The sequence below is a fragment of the Lepus europaeus genome, chromosome 14 (assembly GCF_033115175.1).
Source record: "Lepus europaeus isolate LE1 chromosome 14, mLepTim1.pri, whole genome shotgun sequence".
Classification (NCBI taxonomy): Eukaryota; Metazoa; Chordata; class Mammalia; order Lagomorpha; family Leporidae; genus Lepus; species Lepus europaeus.
Window position 1 is genome coordinate 51,186,848 of NC_084840.1, and position 18,669 is coordinate 51,205,516.

The following is an 18,669-nucleotide window of genomic DNA, read 5'->3' on the forward strand; positions in this document are numbered from 1 at the left end:
AACAATACTACTTGTCTTTCTGAACTTAACCACTGAGGACCTCTTAGGATGGCTCAATCCTGTACAAGAGATGCTAATTAATTTATTCATACCCACATTCATTGGCTTTCTCCCTGCTTCTTGCTAACATATGGTTTCTCACCAGATGATTTCTCGGTCTAGAGCTACCACCAATGCCAAACTCCTAGGCAAGTCCAGCAAAGAGGTGGTGTCTACTCTGGCTCTAAGTTAACAGATACCCACACTCACTATCAACCACTGTAGTTCATGCACCTCATAACTTCACAGACACCCTTGAAGGTCTCAAAACGACATCCATTCACACAGGCCCATCCCTTTCCAAAGACACCCTCAATAATTTGGACACTTGAAAATAGCTCCCTGCTGACCAGGTTTTGGACCTCGCTCTAAAGCATCGCTTTGACCTCTGCAGCCTGACCATGGGGACCTTCACTGTTGGAGCCCAGACGAGCAATTCAGTTTCTTCTATTTGTTCCCAGCAGGAACCTTTGATACCAATCAAACTCTTCTCTACTAAACAGCAAGTCTGGGCTCTGGGAGCAAAACGCACACCTAGCAATGCATAGTTTAGAAATGTGATGGTCTCTTTAGAGCCTTCTCCTGAAAACAGAACAGGAACATGTAAAACTCCCAAAGTGACAATTTCATAAGAATGAAATGTGTTACAAATAGCATTATTTTTGTTTCTACAAAAGAAAAAAACCACCCCTAACTACAAAAGGCACATAAACTTTCATGAAATTTCAAGATAACAGATGCTCATAGAATGCTGGAATTTTAACATTTAAAATTTAAAAAACTTTAGAACTATAAAATTGCCTTCATCAATATTCACCTATGGACAACACATTTTTATTCTATTATCTTATTCTTTTCATCTTGCATAAAAGTAGGACACATGATTTTGTATTATGCTACTTCAAAACTAAGAAATGAGAAGAATCCTAAGGGAACAATGAGTAGAAAAACAAAATTAAAAACCTAGAGAACTGAGAAAGTTCAAAGGAAGAACACATATTCTTTAGAAAAAAAAAAAAAAAGGCAGTTAAACAAATTGTCTGGACCAGGCCAGGTACTTACTCTGAAACTGCCTACTGGTTTTACTTTCCTGGACTGCATCATAGCCAAGCACTTTTCACTGAATTCAATCATCAAACAAAAGGGATGGAGGTGGGTCAGAAAAGAGAGCTCATCCTTCTGCTGGTTTCCTCCCCAAATACCCACAGCAACCAGGTTTTGGCCAGGCTGAAGCTGGGAACCTGGAACTCAATTCAGCTTTCCCATGTGGGTGGCAGCAAGCCAGACATGTGGGATATCACCTGCTGCCTCTCAGGGGTACATTTCGAGGAAGACGAGTCACAAGTAGAGGAGCAGATACAATGCTATCCTTTACTTCCAATCCACCACCTTGACTTTCCTAGCACCTCATTTTCCATACTACACCGGAAACCTCCATTTTCCAAAAGGATTAGAGATGTTGGAACATTACTACAGCTAATCAGAGACAGGGCCAACGCTGGAACTCAGGTCCTCTGATTCCAAGTACAGCTCTTTCCAAAATAGATGGTTGGTTTTTTGTTTTGTGTTGTTTTTAGAAAACCATCAGAGAACAGTTGATTCAGCTCACATTATGTCCTATTTTCCACTGGATGGCTGAAAGAATTTTTAGAAACAAAAGCAGATTATCTCAAGTGAAGTACCTATTTCTTTTATATTATGTACTTTGTAAAAGAATCCTTTTATAGCTCCGGGATTAAAGTAATCACTGATATTTTAATCATTTAATGGTTGTTATGCTAATAGCCTGCTAATAGCTAAAAGACTTTTTCCAAATCATCCAACAAGGTGACAGGGGTAATTGATGCTCATTCACTTGAATCACAAACTCTTTCTGGTACATAAAAAAAATCAAAAGCTTCCAAGAGGAAGATAACCACATGGTATAACTAACTGTAAAGGCTAGGGCAGTGTCACACATGAAATTGGCACTAAATTAAACATGAATTCACTTTTCAATAAATCTCCTTAATTTACATATACAAACAGAGAGACCCTGAGACTGTAGATAGAAAAAGAGACATCTAGGCCATACACCCACTTGACCAGACCTCTGAAGAAAGGTCTTGAGCTGAAAAGCTATATGCCACATGAAATAGGAAGCGAGGTTATCTGGCACTGAATAATTTATCAGCTCCCTTTCCTCTCCTTCCCCTCCTCGTTAGAGACAGGCAGTCTGTGTCTTTGTATCCCTGTACCTAGGACAGCACTGGACAGAGGTTCAGGAAGCTCTTGCTGAAACCAATTGCTTCTTTTTAATTCTTTTTCTCTAAAAGCTTGAGAACAGGAATAACATTTTACTGCATTGTAATTCTTCAAAGTCTTATAGATGAGATTCTCAATGGTTATTTGATGCTTGATTTTTGGTGAGTTATTTCTACTGGGAGGTTATTCAATAGTTAGGTGTGTCCTCTTAGCCATGGTGTAACTTGTCAAACATGACACTGTTACTTGCCTAAAATACTCATGCTTTATTATCACCCTTTGCATTCATTTTTGAAAAAATATAAAAAAGTGTAGGTATCAAATGTAGACTATTAACTGGAGAAGGCAACAGCATTTTTAGCACTATTTTGAGAACCCAATTATCAACTAATGAGTTGTTGCTATAGCCTGAGAAAACCATTTTTAAATAAGCAAAATAGGAATAGGAAGTACTGGATTTTAGAAGGTCAGATTCTAAATGCTGGACAAAAAGGAGTTCATGAAAGTAAAGATTCTATCTTTCCTGTCCATTTTAATATCCACAGGGTCCAGTACAATTTCTCACACAAATCAGCTAAGAGTGGATGCATGAGGGAATGCAAGGCAATCTGCAATGAGTTCTGTAATCCCATGTCCTGACTGGAGGGAATGAGAAAATGACCTGAACATTGTACTTGGAGGACTGGACACAGGACTCAGTAAAGGGAGGATATTTCAGGTGATGTTTTATACTTCAAGTTCTGTATTATTTTCACATTTCACATTAAAAATTCATTACTGGAGGGTATATAATATCAGATATAAATTGTATTTTCATATAAATAAACTAAAACTCTAATTGAAAACTTCACATGAGGCCGGCGCCGTGGCTCACTAGGCTAATCCTCCGCCTTGCGGCGCCGGCACACCGGGTTCTAGTCCCGGTCGGGGCACCGATCCTGTCCCGGTTGCCCCTCTTCCAGGCCAGCTCTCTGCTGTGGCCAGGGAGTGCAGTGGAGGATGGCCCAAGTGCTTAGGGCCCTGCACCCCATGGGAGACCAGGAGAAGCACCTGGCTCCGCCATCGGATCAGTGTGGTGTGCCGGCCGCAACGCGCCAGCCGCGGCGGCCATTGGAGGGTGAACCAACGGCAAAAGGAAGACCTTTCTCTCTGTCTCTCTCTCTCACTGTCCACTCTGCCTGTCAAAAAAAAAAAAATAAATAAAAAATAAAAAAAAAAAAGAAAACTTCACATGAGCCCAGATTTCAACTCAACTTCTATTTTATATATATAGCTAAATTGACAGAATTGAATTTTCCTTCCTGGTTCTATTTCCACATTCTCCTCTCTGTGTATTTCAGGAAGCTGGTTAGGCATGAAGCAACAATACAGAAGACCAAAACATAATGTTTTAATTTTAGAGAACAATGAGAGTAATTCAGACTCATGATAATATGAGAACAGTTCCACTGATTTGCATTATATAGAAAAATATGTCTTGGAAAGTATGTCAACAAAATATAAAAAAGCTCACACAAAACAGATGTACCACAGCAAGGAATCCCATTTCCATTTTTATTGGACATATTTACTAAATTCACCCGCACTGTATAACAACTCATGCATAATTCTGATGAGCTGTTACTTCCTTTAATTCAGCCTTTTAAGTTGACATACTCTCCTTAAAATGACATTGATAGAATGTCAGCCACCTTGGAGAGCTGGAGGAGAGGGCCATCCCAGAGGCTGTAAACCACCCTCGCAAGAACAAGAGGATCTTAATTAAGCATCCTAGGCAATGGCAACCCTTCTTCCTCTTTGCCGCTGAGACTTTCTGCCGGGAAAACACCCGTACTCCCTTGAAGAAACCTCATTTCCATTTAAAGACTGCTATCCCCAAGTTGCTTCTAGCCATTCATTCCCAATGTATATGAATTCGGTCCAGGCTCCAATCCCAGCAAGAAATCGGTTAACAAGCATTCCCAACGGGGGATCTTTCCTACTTGGTGTTCCCGGGAACTCCATAAGGAAAACGAAAAATGTCTCTGCCTTCCTTTTGAGCTGAGGGACAGCTGGCTTGTCATCACCCTTAGGCTGGAGAAGGGGACTTCACAGGGCAGGTAGTTTCTGATTCCACAGAAGGACTCTCCCTGCTAAAGACTCCATTTAAATCAGCAGCTTCTGAGTCACAACTTCGCACCTTCCAACCTGAGGACAAGCAGAGCCCGTCTATTAAATGACAGGCCTCTCCTGCTGTTCGCAGGGGGCAGATGGGCTCCCCGTCAAAATGAATTCCTCACTGACATCTTGTAGGACAGATATTAATTTGATTAATGGCAAAAATGAATGAGAGTATTTTTCACAATGTATCCGAGACTAAAATCTCTTGTAATTCATTAATGTAGCCACTTCTGTAGTTCTTGTGGCACATATATTAAAGATAAAAGTATATATACACACACATGCACACAAGTATATTTAAATGAATTTAAATTCATTCTACTTAAAATATTTTTTCCCCTCCCTGACAGGCACTAAAAGCCAATTTGTGAAAGAAGCTGGAGGTAATTTCCCATGCCACAAATCAAATATGCAATTCCAGCTTGTGGCGAATTCTTGTGTATTTTGCTATGGGGATAATGACACTAAAGGATGCATAGTTTAAAAGGTTTGTATTTTAGTTTTTAAAATGAGTCGAGCGCTAACCATTCTCCCGTTTAGCCCCTCCTGTACAGTTTAAGAAGCCTAATACTGTACAAACACGCCGAGAGCGAGGATGAAACTGAAAATGGCATAGCACACACTGCAGTCTAAAGCAAAAGGCTGGCCCACTGAGGGGAAGGGCTGTGTAGGAGAGGCTGTCTGACGGCAGCAATACGTTTATCAGGGCACACAGACACTTGCAGGCATAGAACAATTCAAAAACTAGCAGAAACAAGGATTTAAAAATTTGCAAATTCAGATTCACAGAAAATTGTAAAACTGAGTTGAAACAGTTTTGAATGGTACATGCTAGGCTTAAAGCCTTTATGATTTGCAAAAAAGTAGGTGGCAGGAATGACAATTCTGCAGTGTTACTACCAGGCAAATAGCTACTTGTAACCTTCTGGCTAACACTAGAGTACAGAAGCCAGTAATTTCAGATTAACAAGGTAGACAAAAGTCTATATATTCAGGGAATGACAGTGATGAAACTTGTAGAAAACAAGGATAAAATCTCTAAATAAATGTCTTAGCTATCTTCAATAAAAGAATTTGCATTTATATACATGCAGACCAAGACAGACAACTGGCTCCCCTTTAATCCAACATGTCCTTGAATAAAAAGGTAATAGACAAGACTTTCAAATTGTATTTTTAAATGTGCTTTAGCTGAAAAACATTTCAATATTTCCTTGGGAATTCTATTATTCAAAATCACATGTTCTCAATATCAAACATAACTTTACATTTTTATTAATCTCTCTGATCTCTTGAAAACTTAAAAGGCACCAGGAAACATCTTCAAGATGTCAGGTGACAGGGAACTGCTGCTCAAAGAGGAACCTGAGTTCTTTAGAGTCTTTGTTTTATAAACACACTGGGCAAATATAGGAAATACGGTCAAAGAAAGTCAGGCTGGGAGCAAATGGCAAGATAACTAGCAGAAAGAGACTTTTGCAAAATTTTCCATATTAACTGCAGAGGAAGATATGGTTTGTTTTCTAAGAAATCCTGGTTTAGAGCTGATGTATCCAATATGGCAGCTGTTAGCCACTACTGGTTTATCAAATCTCAATGAATTAAAATGAAAAATTCATTCCCATAGTTCCACCAGCCACATTTCAAGTGTGTGACCAACAGACAGCAACATAAGGATCATGGCTACTGTTTGGGACAGGGCAGATACAGAGCATACTGTCATAAAGCACTACTAGACAGTGCTAGTTTAAAGGAAGAAGAAAGGAGTTGGAGAAAGGAGAGAGAACGACTTCATTTAACACATCCAGAAAGTGGGAACAGTAATCCTGCTATCTCTGGATGATAAGAATTTCTCTTTTGAAAATGAAAGTGTTTTTTTTTTTTTTCCAAAAACTAAAATGTGTAGAGCCTTGATTATGCTAGAAGGCTCTACATGCTTTACATTATATCATTTTTATTTAATCTTCAGGAAAACTGTTTAGGGCAGGCAGCATTACACTCCACATTTTACAGACAGTGAGGCTTGGAGGCAGCATGTGGATCATCCAAGATCACACACCGAAGGCCTGATTCCAAGCACATTTTCTCTCTCAAAAGCCACAGCCCTTCAGGCTGCCTGCAGGATCTGCATTTGAGATGGAGAGGGTAACAACACACTCTAGATGTTATCATCAGACACCCTATACCACTAGTGCTGGGCTACAGCCCGCATGGAAGCTTGTCCCATTTTGACACTCTTTTGTTTTTTGGCCTAACATTTGCTTGTTGTTGAGCACAATTATTTTCTATTAACAATGGAACACTACTGCTCTCTAATTCTAGTCTCATCTCTACTCTCTAGTCATTCACATCAGAGATGTCTAAGTCTAGCCATTTCTTTCCATATGTTTTTCATGATGGGTCCTGAGCCAGCTCAACAGCTCTCAAGTTTCAATTGGTAACACATAGTAGTCACCACACAGGATATATTTGTTGTTCACACATACAGGTATGGGTACTCTTAAATATTTTGTTAATACTTAATGACTCCACATTACAGAAAGAAATCCTAGTTGTGTAAAGTATCCAATTTGCTAAAGGCCAGGCTAAGATAAAGAATGTTTCCTCTTACACAAAAGTCGTGCTGGTCCAAGTGAATCAGGCAGGTGTTCTTCCCTTCAGTTTATGAAGTTCACCTTTTATGTAGTGAGGGTCCCATTAGATTGCTTATAAAATTATACTTGTATCATTTATTGCATATCAATAGATTTTTAGACTCTCTTTTGCTATTGCTCTAATGGCTGGCATCCCAACAATGCTGTGGAAGATTCACATGACCACATGCCTAGGGCCCTTGCAGGAGCAGTTAGGGCAGCCTCCTGCTATGAGGCTACCAAAGGCCTTCCAGCCTTACCTCCTGGGTGAGCCGTCATCATGAGGCTGGATGATGACCACCTTCACAGTCACAGAAGTCCGCAGCAGGTCGATCATCTGCTCATGGGTCAGAGTGGCCACGGCCACTTTGCAGATTTCCACAAGGCGGCTACCTTGGCGAAGACCAGCCTTCCAGGCAAAGCCGAAAGGTTCCACATCTGCGACGATGCCTTCAAAATTCACATGGAAGCCGAGCTGGCCCAGCCCATTCCTCCTCAGAGTCATTTCCACAGTCTCGCAGCCTCTGGTCACTATCTGAGGGGGAAGCAGATTGTCAGAGATGTCCTCCCTTCTATCCTGGGCCTCCATGAGGCCCCAGCAAAGATGCACGTACAGGTCTCTCTGCCAGCCTCTCTTTCCTCGACCAACACAGCTTAGAGAGTGCCCATGTCCCTGTCTTCCCTCAGCTGACTCGGCTGACCAAGGACAACATAAGGATGTACTTAATTTCAGAGTTCTCCACAATTTAATCTGGCAACCTATACAATTAAAATAACAGTACAACCATGGTTTCATCCTTCAAAGGATACAAGTGTCCTGCTTTTTCTTAGGCAATAGTGACCTACAGCTTGGGTACCTAAGATAGGTTCTAGTAACCCCCTCCACTCAGGTTGTATCAACAGGTGTGGCTCTTAAGCATACAAATTCCATTGTTCTAGAAAGATTATAGTAATGGGGGAAAAAAATGAAAAGACTTTGAAAACCATTGCAGGTTTCAAGCATTAAGCACTAAAATCTATCAATCAATTTCGCTCAACTTAAAAAAAAAAAGGTCCAAGCATATCCAAATACTCAGGGCCTGCTTCTGAGTTCACTAAGGGCAATAGCAGGAAGTCAGAATGTTAAAAAAAAAAATTCTTAGTCCTTCCTATATCCTGGATGTCCGTGTATGTCCTGTTTTGTCACCTCAGGCTCCTCTCCAGGGGAGTGACTGCCTAAGCTTGTCTGGGTGTTGAGGACCCCTCAAATCAACCATGGACGGGCCAGCCAGACTCCTTGGCCATCTGTGAACAAGGGAACATGGCAGATGCTGCTCTTGCAGGCAGCAGAGACCCTCTGTTGTCTTTGGGCTGCTTCTCCCAATCACACCCATCCCCCGAGTAGTGGCAACCCCGAGTAGTGAGTAGTGGCAGTTCCAGCGACCAGCACTTCCCCAAGAGTGGGAGTCTAGCGTAGGACTGTGAAAGGGAACATGAAAGAAAGGTAGTTTGCATCCCACTCAGTGCACTGAAGGACCAGTAATTAGTTAATGCAATCCTGCAAAGTGCTTACAGAGACTGCAGTATAGTTTACAATGCAATGAAAGAAAAACACAGGCTCATTAAATACCAGCTGATGACTATGACCTCACTTATTTGTGGCAAATTTCAAGTTGTGAGGTATCACAACCCCTATCCCCAAAAGCCCAGAGGAAATGTATGAAGTTTCAGTTTAATAAATGCTCCATTTCCCCGAAACCTGCTCTGAATACACAGATACCTATTTAATAAGACCTATGCCTGCAAGTATAGCTATGGGACTAGGACGGCTCCCATGGATCACCATTGTGTCTGTTGTTTCCATGGTTACCACAAGTACATACACTGCCAATCAGCTTCTCCTAGACAAGCATGACAGTTCAGGATTCGGCAAGATGGGGAAAGGGATTGCTGGTGAAAGACAGTGATGAAATTTTGAAAGATTGAAGCTTCCAAAGTTATGAACAGAACTAATTTAAAACTGCTGAAAAAGTACTTTAGTAATATGTACAACCAAATAAATTTGTCTTTCATTCCTTTTCCAAGTTTGCTCCAAGCAACCTAACCAAAGACTACTTATAAAATGTATCCTGACTTTTTCCAAATATTAATGCAACTGTTAGCTGAAATTTAATATCTATATATTAGACTGAAGTGTGTCTGGCTCGGCTTTCCCAGAGTCCTACGGATTCTATCTCTCCTCCTTTTCCTCTAACCACTTACAATTCCCTTACTTTGGTTTTCTGCTATTTCTTTATCCTCCCTATTCCTTGTTTCTTAACACCCCCAAAGTCTGAAAAGTCACATTTTCCACATATCTGAGTCTCCTAACATACTTGTATGGATTCAATTATCATGGCCAAACAATGGCCACCTATTTGTGTGCCCAGGACGCATGAATAATAATAATAATTTGTGGGCCCTTCATTCTCAAATTACATAGAATCTGAAGAAGGGGACAGCAGAAGGCGCAGGTTGCACACCAGTGAAGCTGGTGCTGACCATTCCTTGAGGCGCAGCTTTTATTTCCTCTATCTTTATCTGCCTAACAGCCACCTTTCATTCCACCCTCCCCATGGAATGAGCAGCCAAGCAGGCACTCATTCCCAACATCTCCACTGTGAGTGTGTCCTCTTTCTTCCATTCTTGATGTGACTACGCTGCACCAAACTGTATGTTCTCCTCCCTTCACTAGACTTTGGGTTGGCTTGCTTTCAATAGCTCATGTTGCAAGTCATCCGATACACAGAAATGATCTCCTCATATTCCTGCCATCAGGTGCCTTATTCACATCAACAGCACAGTCACTTTTCTAAGAAAGTGGTGGGATGGAGTCCAAGGAATAGGGAACGTGTAAGAACTCATGTGTAAATATGTATAGGTAATGTGTTTAGTTGGCTGATGAAGTAGTATTTGTTTGTGTTATGTTTTCGGGAGCACAGACTATGATGACTCAGTGAATATACTAAAATGTATTTGCAATAACCAAAAGCACAATTTATCTTGAGACTCACAAGTATAACTCAAGAGTCAACTCTTTAGAGACACAAACTAATCATGCACTTATTTTTCTAAGGATTCACTTAATTTATTTGAAAGGCAGAGTTAGAGACAGAGACAGAGACAGAGACAGAGAGAGAGAGAGATCTTTCATCCACTGTTTCACTCTCCAAATGGCTGTAACAGCCGTGGCTGGGCCAGGAGTCTACACGTGGGTGCAGGGGCCCCAGTACTTGGGCTGTCCTCCATTGCTTTCCCAGGTGCATTAACAGGGAGCTGGATCAGAAGAGGAGTAGCCAGGACTCGAACAGGTGCCAATGTGGGATGCCATGATTGTGGGTGGCTGCTTAACCCCCTATGCCACAGCACTGGCCCCTATCATGCATGTAATCATCCCTAAATGCCTATCTGTGTTTTAACATGTACACTTGATAACACTGTTGAATACACTGAGGCCCTCAACTGTAAACAGTGTCTGTAAATAAGGAGGCTGCTTTTCCAATGAGAGCAGACATTGTCCTGGTTTTATTCTCTCTTACATGGAGATTCTAATAAAAAAAAAAGACATATTCGGTGGCAAAAAAAGGGTCAAGAAAGGATATAATTTCTCCTTTTTTCCTGATCCACAGTTGACTTACCCTTTTTTTTTTTTTAAGATTTTTAAAAAAATTTATTTGAAAGGCAAAGTTACAGACAGAGAGAGGGAGAGACAGACAGAAAAATCTTCTTATTCACTGGTTTACTCCCCAAATGGTCACAAAGGACAGGGCTGGGCCAGGCCGAATCTAGGAGCCTAGAGCTTCTTTAGGATCTCTCGTGGGTACAGGGGCCCAAAGATTTGGGCCATCCTCTGCTTCTTACCCGGGTGCATTAGCAGGGAACTAGATGGGAAGTAGCGCAGTTGGGTCTCGAACTGGTGCCCATATTGGATGCTGGCATTACAGGTGGAGGCTTAACCCACTATGCCACAACACCAGACCCTAAACCTTTTCTGATTAATAAAAAAATACATTTTCCTAAGGGTAAGGTTTACCTGAAAAATTTTATTGCCTTAATATGTCTCCTTCGTAACTTACCCCAAACAATTAAAATTAGAAATAGTTTTATTTATTCTTATTACTCTTGTACATACTCAAACTGAAATCTGAACTTTGTTAAACTGGGAACAGAAATAAGATGGCTAAACATCGGAACTTAGGGACTTTGTGGTAAAAAAATCACATTTAAAAAATAACCTTTTTTAAGACTGATTTTTATTTTTAGTCTTTCTTTTTACAAAAAGATTCATTTACTTATTTCAAAGGCAGAGTTACAGACAGAAAGAGCCAAGAGACAGAGCCTTCATCTGCTGGCTCACACCCCAAATAGCTCAAGGGCCAGGGCTGGGCCAGGAACTCCATCTGCTCTCCCATGTGGACCCAAACCAGGACTCAAGTGGATGCTGGCATCCCAGGCAGTGGCTTAACCCACTGTGCCACAATCGCTGGCCACCATTCTCAGTCTTTTGACTTAAGGAGTCAAAAGACTCCTTCGGAAGAGTGGTACTGTGGCACAGTGGGGTAAACTGGTGCTTGAGACACCGGCATCCCACATTGGAGGGCCAGATCGGGTCCTGGCTCCTGCACTTCAGATCCAGCTCCCTGCTAATGTGTCCTCAAGTGCGTGTGCCCCTTTCATCCATGTAGAAGATCTGGATAGAGTTCTAGGCTCCTAGCTTTAGCCTGCCCCAGGCCTCACTATCGTGGGCATTTGGAAAGTGAAACAGATGAAAACTTCTCTCTGTCACTCTGCCTTTCAAGTAAAATAAATAAACATAAAAAGAATCCCTAGGAAATTATGGCTAGAAGATTAACATTTAACCTATTTAATGTATTTACACAAAATTACCTGCTGTATAGACACATACAGAATTGAAGCTACAAATAGGCCTCAGGTATTCACATAATCAATAGCAAGTTTGTGCCTATTAATTACCCACCATCAAAGTATGTCCTTCCAGTCTCCGTAAATGCAAAATATTTGGATTTGTGATGGGTGCTTTGCCACCATTCTGTAGTCAGTGTCGTTCAAAAGGATCCAGCACTAAACATTAAACTGAACCCTCAATGAAGAGTAGTTCATTCCGTAGGTGTCGGGATCATGATAGGATTTCCCTGGTGGAAGCTATTAGACATATGGAACTGAGACGTAAAGATAACAGAAAACATAAAATATGTACTTACTACTAATCGGTGAACAATTTCCCTTATGTCTTCGGAACAGTTATCCACTGAGGACAGGAGGATACATTCTCCTCTTTCATAAAAAACTTTGATACTCATTAATCCAGATGTCCACCCAATAACATCCCTGCAGGAGCAGTTAAATACAACATTCTTGGAATCTTTTTCAATCAACATTATGAACTCATTGGAAATCCCAAGAAGACACTCGATGTCAGCAGACTGGCCAAAGTCCCGTGCTATCACGTGCCACATGATCGCACCAATGCTAAACAGATGGGCGTCCTTCCTTGGCTTTACTTTCTCCTTCTTCTTTGCACCCAGCGTGATGAAGCTGAATTTCACAGAGGTATCCACAGTGGCGGTCGTGACAAAGTTCTCCGCCAGATCCTTCAAGTACTCTTGCCTTGTTCGAGTGGCCATTGCCCGAAATTTTTCTGACTTATGGGCTGCATTTTCTGCATTGATTACTTTGGCTAAAAGGAAGTCCCGAAACACTGCAGATTTTGGGAAAGTTACACCTTTGGGGATGGGTGGACCAAATGGTGGTACATCTTTTGATCTGGAAACTCCAACACTGAGGAAGAAGAAAGAAAAATGAGATAAGCTACAATATTATATTTACCTCCAGGAATTTAACACTGACTCACACATTTAAGTGTGAGTTAACTCAAGTTAGCCCACCTATGTCACAGGTTTTTCTTCTTCTAATTGCTACATACCAAGTTTTCTTGTTTGTTTTAAGTAAAACTTTTTTTCAAATGTACTTGAAGGTGGGGGTGTTATGGGTTGAGTTGTAGTCTACTCAAAATTCAAAAGTTGAATTCCTAACTCCCAACACCTGTGGTTGTAAATATATCTGAAAATAGGATCTTAAAGAGGTGATGAAGTCAAAATGAGGCTGTTTTGGTGGGCCCTAATACAACTGAATGAAGTCTTCATAAGAGTAGGAAATTAGGGCATGTATAGAGACAGTAGGGATGCGTGCACAGAGATATGAAGGCACAGGGAGAAGGCAGCCATCTCACGCCAAGGATGGAGTCCTCAGGAGAAACCAACCTGGCTGGCAACTTGATCTTGGACTTCCTGCCTCCAGATCTGTGAGAAATACAGGCTTGTTGTTCCAGCCACCCTGTGTGTGGTACCTGTTAAGGCAGCCCTAGCAAAGTACTACAGGGGACAATGGATCCACAGCAGGAGGGGATACCAGTTTGAGATGGTGCCAGGTTGGCAGTCTGTAATTCTGTGGTTATCTACTACTGAGCAAGACAGTAACACTCTAATAGAAGTGAGTTTGGGGGGCCGGCGCTGTGGTGCAGTAGGTTAATCCTCTGCCTGCGGAGCTGACAGCCCATTTGGGCGCCGGTTCTAGTCCCGGCTGCTCCTCTTCCAACCCAGCTCTCTGCTATGGCCCGGGAAAACAGTAGAAGATGGCCCAAGTCCTTGGGCCCCTGCACCCACATGGGAGACCCAGAAGAAGCTCTTGGCTCCTGGCTTCAGATCGGCGCAGCTCCAGCCATTGCAGCCATTTGGGGAGTGAACCAACGAAAGGAAGACCTTTCTTTCTGTCTCTCCCTCTCACTGTCTGTAACTCTACCTCTCAAATAAATAAATAAAATCTTAAAAAAAAAAAAAGTGAGTTTGGTACCAATTGGATGTCAATAGTACAGGACAGAATGATCACATTTACAGGACCAGAATTTTCAAGTGTTGTTGTATTAGGGAAATGCTCATAGTGATCAGTTTTGAAATCTAAATGAAAGTTTTATAGAAGTAAAGCTTTAAGAGATTCAAAGAAGGATAAAGATCAAATGTACAGCAACATTCACAGTCATCTTAATACAACAAAACCACTGATGGTCCACTATATCAGAGAGCAGCTTTAGTTACCTCAATCCTTTTTGAACAAGCAAATTGGTGAATTAACAGAAAAGGATTAGAATATGTAAATGAATGAAGCCCGCAGCACACATAGAATCTGCTCCCAGATTACTGAGTGTATAGTGCAGACCAAGACTTGTACTAATCTTCATCTGCTCAGGTGGATGTTTTCTATATCAGGATAAAGGAAATAAAGCAATCTGTGTTTTGATCCTTGCTGAAAATTATAAAATAAATTAAGTAATGAAGATATTCTGTCCAAATAAGTTGTCAGACACAAACTCCTCTTCTGGAATGTGGGTGGTTAAACAGTAAAAAGGAGGCCGGCGCCGTGGCTTAACAGGCTAATCCTCCGCCTTGCGGCACCGGCACACCGGGTTCTAGTCCCGGTTGGGGCGCCGGATTCTATCCCGGTTGTCCCTCTTCCAGGCCAGCTCTCTGCTATGGCCCGGGAAGGCAGTGGAGGATGGCCCAAGTGCTCGGGCCCTGCACCCGCGTGGGAGACCAGGAGAAGCACCTGGCTCCTGGCTTCAGATCAGCGAGATGCGCTGGCTGCAGCGGCCATTGGAGAGTGAACCAACGGCAAAAAGGAAGACCTTTCTCTCTGTCTCTCTCTCTCACTATCTACTCTGTCAAAAAAAAAAAAAAAAAAATCTTAAACAGTAAAAAGATCCTAGTCCCCAGGTATTTCTCACTTTTGCTTTGATCAGCATACTCTTCAGTAGTCAATCATCTGCAGCAGCAGGCTGGCTGGCTGGCTGGCTGGCTGGGGCTTTTGCTGTTACTAAGACAGGGCAGAGTGTATTCCTTTGGGACAGATGCAGCAAATTCATTTAGGAATAGCACCTCTCTCGTGGTGCTGTACTGTAGTTTGTGCACTAAACCCAAGGGAGAGGTTGGCGGACCTGATTCACGTCTGTGATATGCAAAGAGGGTCTTCATGTTGCAGAGGCTGATGCTTCTGGACCCCACACTACAAACGATTCTTCCTCCCTCACTGCCATCTGTAGCATGGACATTCTAGATGAACTAATTTGGCTTCCACATGGCAACTCCAGGAAAGTGGGACCTGTTTGGACTCATGATATTCTAACCACACCTGTGCCTTTTCTTCTCTATTATTGCCAGTGAGCTCAAATGGCATCCAGCACTGGAAACCACCCTCCTTTACACGGGGCAAAATAACCTCACGTATTCCATCTCCTCTCTAGCTCTGTCTTTCGGCAATGAGCATAGATTCCCAGGAGCATTTTACCCACAGAATGGTGAAAAGGCTAAATCTCATCTGACACTTTGGAACATTATTTTTCTGTATTTAACTCTGTGGATCTTGTACCACTCTCTGATTGCAGCTTGCACTTAAGTTAAAGTGTCAGAGAAAATTTCTTACATTTAATAGGCTCTAAAGCAGCTTTCACCATGGAGCTACATAGTGGGTAGAGGAGATATAGTGTCTCTATCTTTTAAATAGGAGATTCTTTTTGTATCATATTATAGACCTTAGTACCTAACTGGGGACTCTGCAATGTATGCTGTATTCTTGCTCAGTAAACTACAACCCTGTGCATCCCAGAGTTGTACATGAGAAGCAGCAGAATTTACACAAAGCTATTCCATGATTAGTATGACATTCTGGACATGAGGATCAATTAGAGATCCCTGGATATAAAAATTTATATAACCCTTAACACTTCTTCTTCTTCTTCTTCAGGCCAGAAGGAATCTCCTCATCCTCTTACCAAAGTCTGCTAATTCTCAATGTGTCAGAACAAGAAGCTGTTTCAGAACTCCTTATTTTAGCCAAAGAACTTGATGGCATTTACTGATTTTACATAGATGGATGTATATCCCTCTCCACCAAGAGCAAAAATAAAAAACATCCCCTAATATATAGGAAAAGGGTGTTAGTAAGTCTCGTGGTCGAAGCTAATAAAGCAAAGTGGTCAAGAGCAGACTTCAGAGCTAGGCGTGCTCAGATGGATTCTAGCTCCACCACTTTCTGAGTCTGACTGAGTTACTTTGCCCTTCAGTTTCCTCATCTGTAAAATATAGGACATAACAGTAGCGTACTCAAAAGCCCATTGTGAGGATTAAACAAAATAATGCATGGAAAGTTATTACCAAAAAGTACAGCTATATCACTAATTATGATAGTAATATCACTATTACTATCATAAACAATCATTATTTTAATAACCAATTTAACCCTATCACCTAGTTTTTGCCAAAAGGGGCTAAATATTAAGTTTTCTAAAATGGCAGTCAACATTTCTTGTAGCTATCTCTCTACTTTTTATTTAAAAAGTCTATTACTGCTAGCTACAAAGTCCCTAGAGTGGAATCTTCCATTCAGCTAGAGTTTACCTTGGAAAATATACAAAAATATGAATCCCAAAGTGAGACCTACACATTCACACCAGTGACTAAAATTAAACACTTTTTAAAAATACATAAAGAGACAATCAGTTAAGTTTGTTTCTTAAAAAGTTCAGGCTACAATTATGTTACAAAGAACTCTGGATCCAGAATTAGTTCCTGGGCATTCCTCTGCATTCATGGTGGGAGCCTCAGACTCCCGTAGGTGGGAACACACTCCCCTACTCAGGCAGGTACACTGCACAGGCTGCATAGTAACAGGCGGTTATCTCTAGCCCCTCTGGGTTGCTGTAAGACTTATGGATCTGCACGGACTGGTTCTGCAGGTCCTTGTCAGCAAGAACACACTGGTACTCAAAACCTGTGGAGAGCACATGAGAACAGCAGCACTTACAGGAGCTTGCCTATATCCCTAGATCAAGATATAGGAATTTAAAAACACAGTATACCTGGACCATATTTTGCCATTTCCTTGAAAATTATGTTCATGAATTTATTGTATCATTGGCATGTTTATAGAGTATCCTATGAAACAGATCCACAAGGTGTTTTTGGAAATCTGGGCCAAACCTTATTCCATGTGACAAAGTGAAGTTTCACAAATGTTACAGAATTGATTAGGCCAGTTTTTGTGAAGGTTATGACTGATTCTCTGATGACTACTAGTAAGGATTTTAAGCATGATCAATGAAGCTGACAAGGCACTTCCAAAAATCTGAGGCACTCTATTGACTTTACAACTGAGTTTCATCAGTAAATGTTAATTTAATGATAACAACATAGTTTCTTGAAAACCAAGTGACTTCTATGAATGATATTCTTAGGCTATATTCTGTCCCAGAAAAAAAAATGCAATGTACTTTCTTTCTATATAAAATCACTAGTGGTTTCAAAAACATCCCTCCCATGGTAATTTAATTAAAACCAGAGAATTAAAAAATAAATAAATAAAAATAAATAGATATTACCTATCTTTGCTTTTTTATCCTAATATACTCATGATTAAAGCATAAACTAAAGATAGAAAATAATTCAAAATACTTGACTTGGCCCAGGTTTTAAGATTATTCTTCATAATTATCATGTACTGGTTGAGCTTTCGAAAGGGAAGCCAACTCGCCATGTATGCACCGACTTAACCTATTTTCAACATATTATTTATACAGAATTGATAGTATATTATTTCAAATAGCATTTTTCTAAAGTAGTCCTGAGCATGTAGCCCAATGAATCACAATGGGGGAAAACAGGCAGCTGCTTGGGTTGATTCCAGGTCTATTACATGGAACACTGCACCATGGGGCCAGACTTTCAATGTTGAACAAGGAGGCCAGGAAGAAGAACTCATATTAAAACCTGGCGGTTTGAAACTCCAGGCTTTTAAGACAGGTTGGACAATGGTGGAATGTCAGTTGGCAACATTTACTATTCAGACTAGTTTCTTTTTTGCCTTTAGGGGGCATGTCTGCTGTCTACACCTTCCCACCATTCTCTTACAATGAATATTCATGTCCCCAACCTAGGCTCAGTAGGCAGCTGTACTGGCAATTCCTGTTTTAAGATTATAAAGGAAAATAACCTTGGATGAATGCCAAAAACTCCAATGGTATTTTGCATAATTTAAGCTATTTATTCTTCATAACCACATTTTGAATTAGGTGCTGTTATCCTCAATTTTAAGAGAAGGACTCAAAAGGCTAAGAAAAATAACTAACTCACACAAAGCCCCATGACAAGCAGTAAAGCTGGATTCAAACTCAGGTCAAAGGCACACTCTCTTGTTAGTACCCGGCATGGTATGATCACTGAGCTGCAGTCTGTGTGCAGAAGTAGACTGAAAGCAGGCCTCATCAGAAACAGTGTCGGATCCCAATGCATATTCATGGCCTTTTGAAGTCACCCAAAGAAGTTTCAGCTCCTTATCTCAGCACACCATGGCAGTGAGTGGTTCCAAGATCTCCGATGAAATGTTTTTTTTGCCACAACACTTACTTCTAGAGAAGAACTTAAATGGCCACATTATCCGCTCACAGCTGATATCAACTATGCTACTGATTCCTGCCACATGTGGTGTTTAAGGAGAAAACAGAAAACGT

General features: G+C 41.1%; 1 protein-coding gene across 6 annotated transcripts in view; it reads right to left on the minus strand.

Moving 5' to 3' along the window:
- The window catches only part of SIPA1L2 (signal induced proliferation associated 1 like 2), a 228,768-nt gene that overhangs the window by 54,900 nt on the left and 155,199 nt on the right, over positions 1 to 18,669 (minus strand). For all 6 annotated transcript variants that reach the window (XM_062210619.1, XM_062210616.1, XM_062210613.1 and 3 more), the window contains 2 exons: positions 12,317 to 12,893; positions 7,337 to 7,611 (listed from right to left, as the gene is read on the minus strand). In XM_062210619.1, coding sequence (XP_062066603.1) covers positions 7,337 to 7,611; positions 12,317 to 12,893 — 852 coding nt within the window. The remainder of the gene's footprint in view (positions 1 to 7,336; positions 7,612 to 12,316; positions 12,894 to 18,669) is intronic.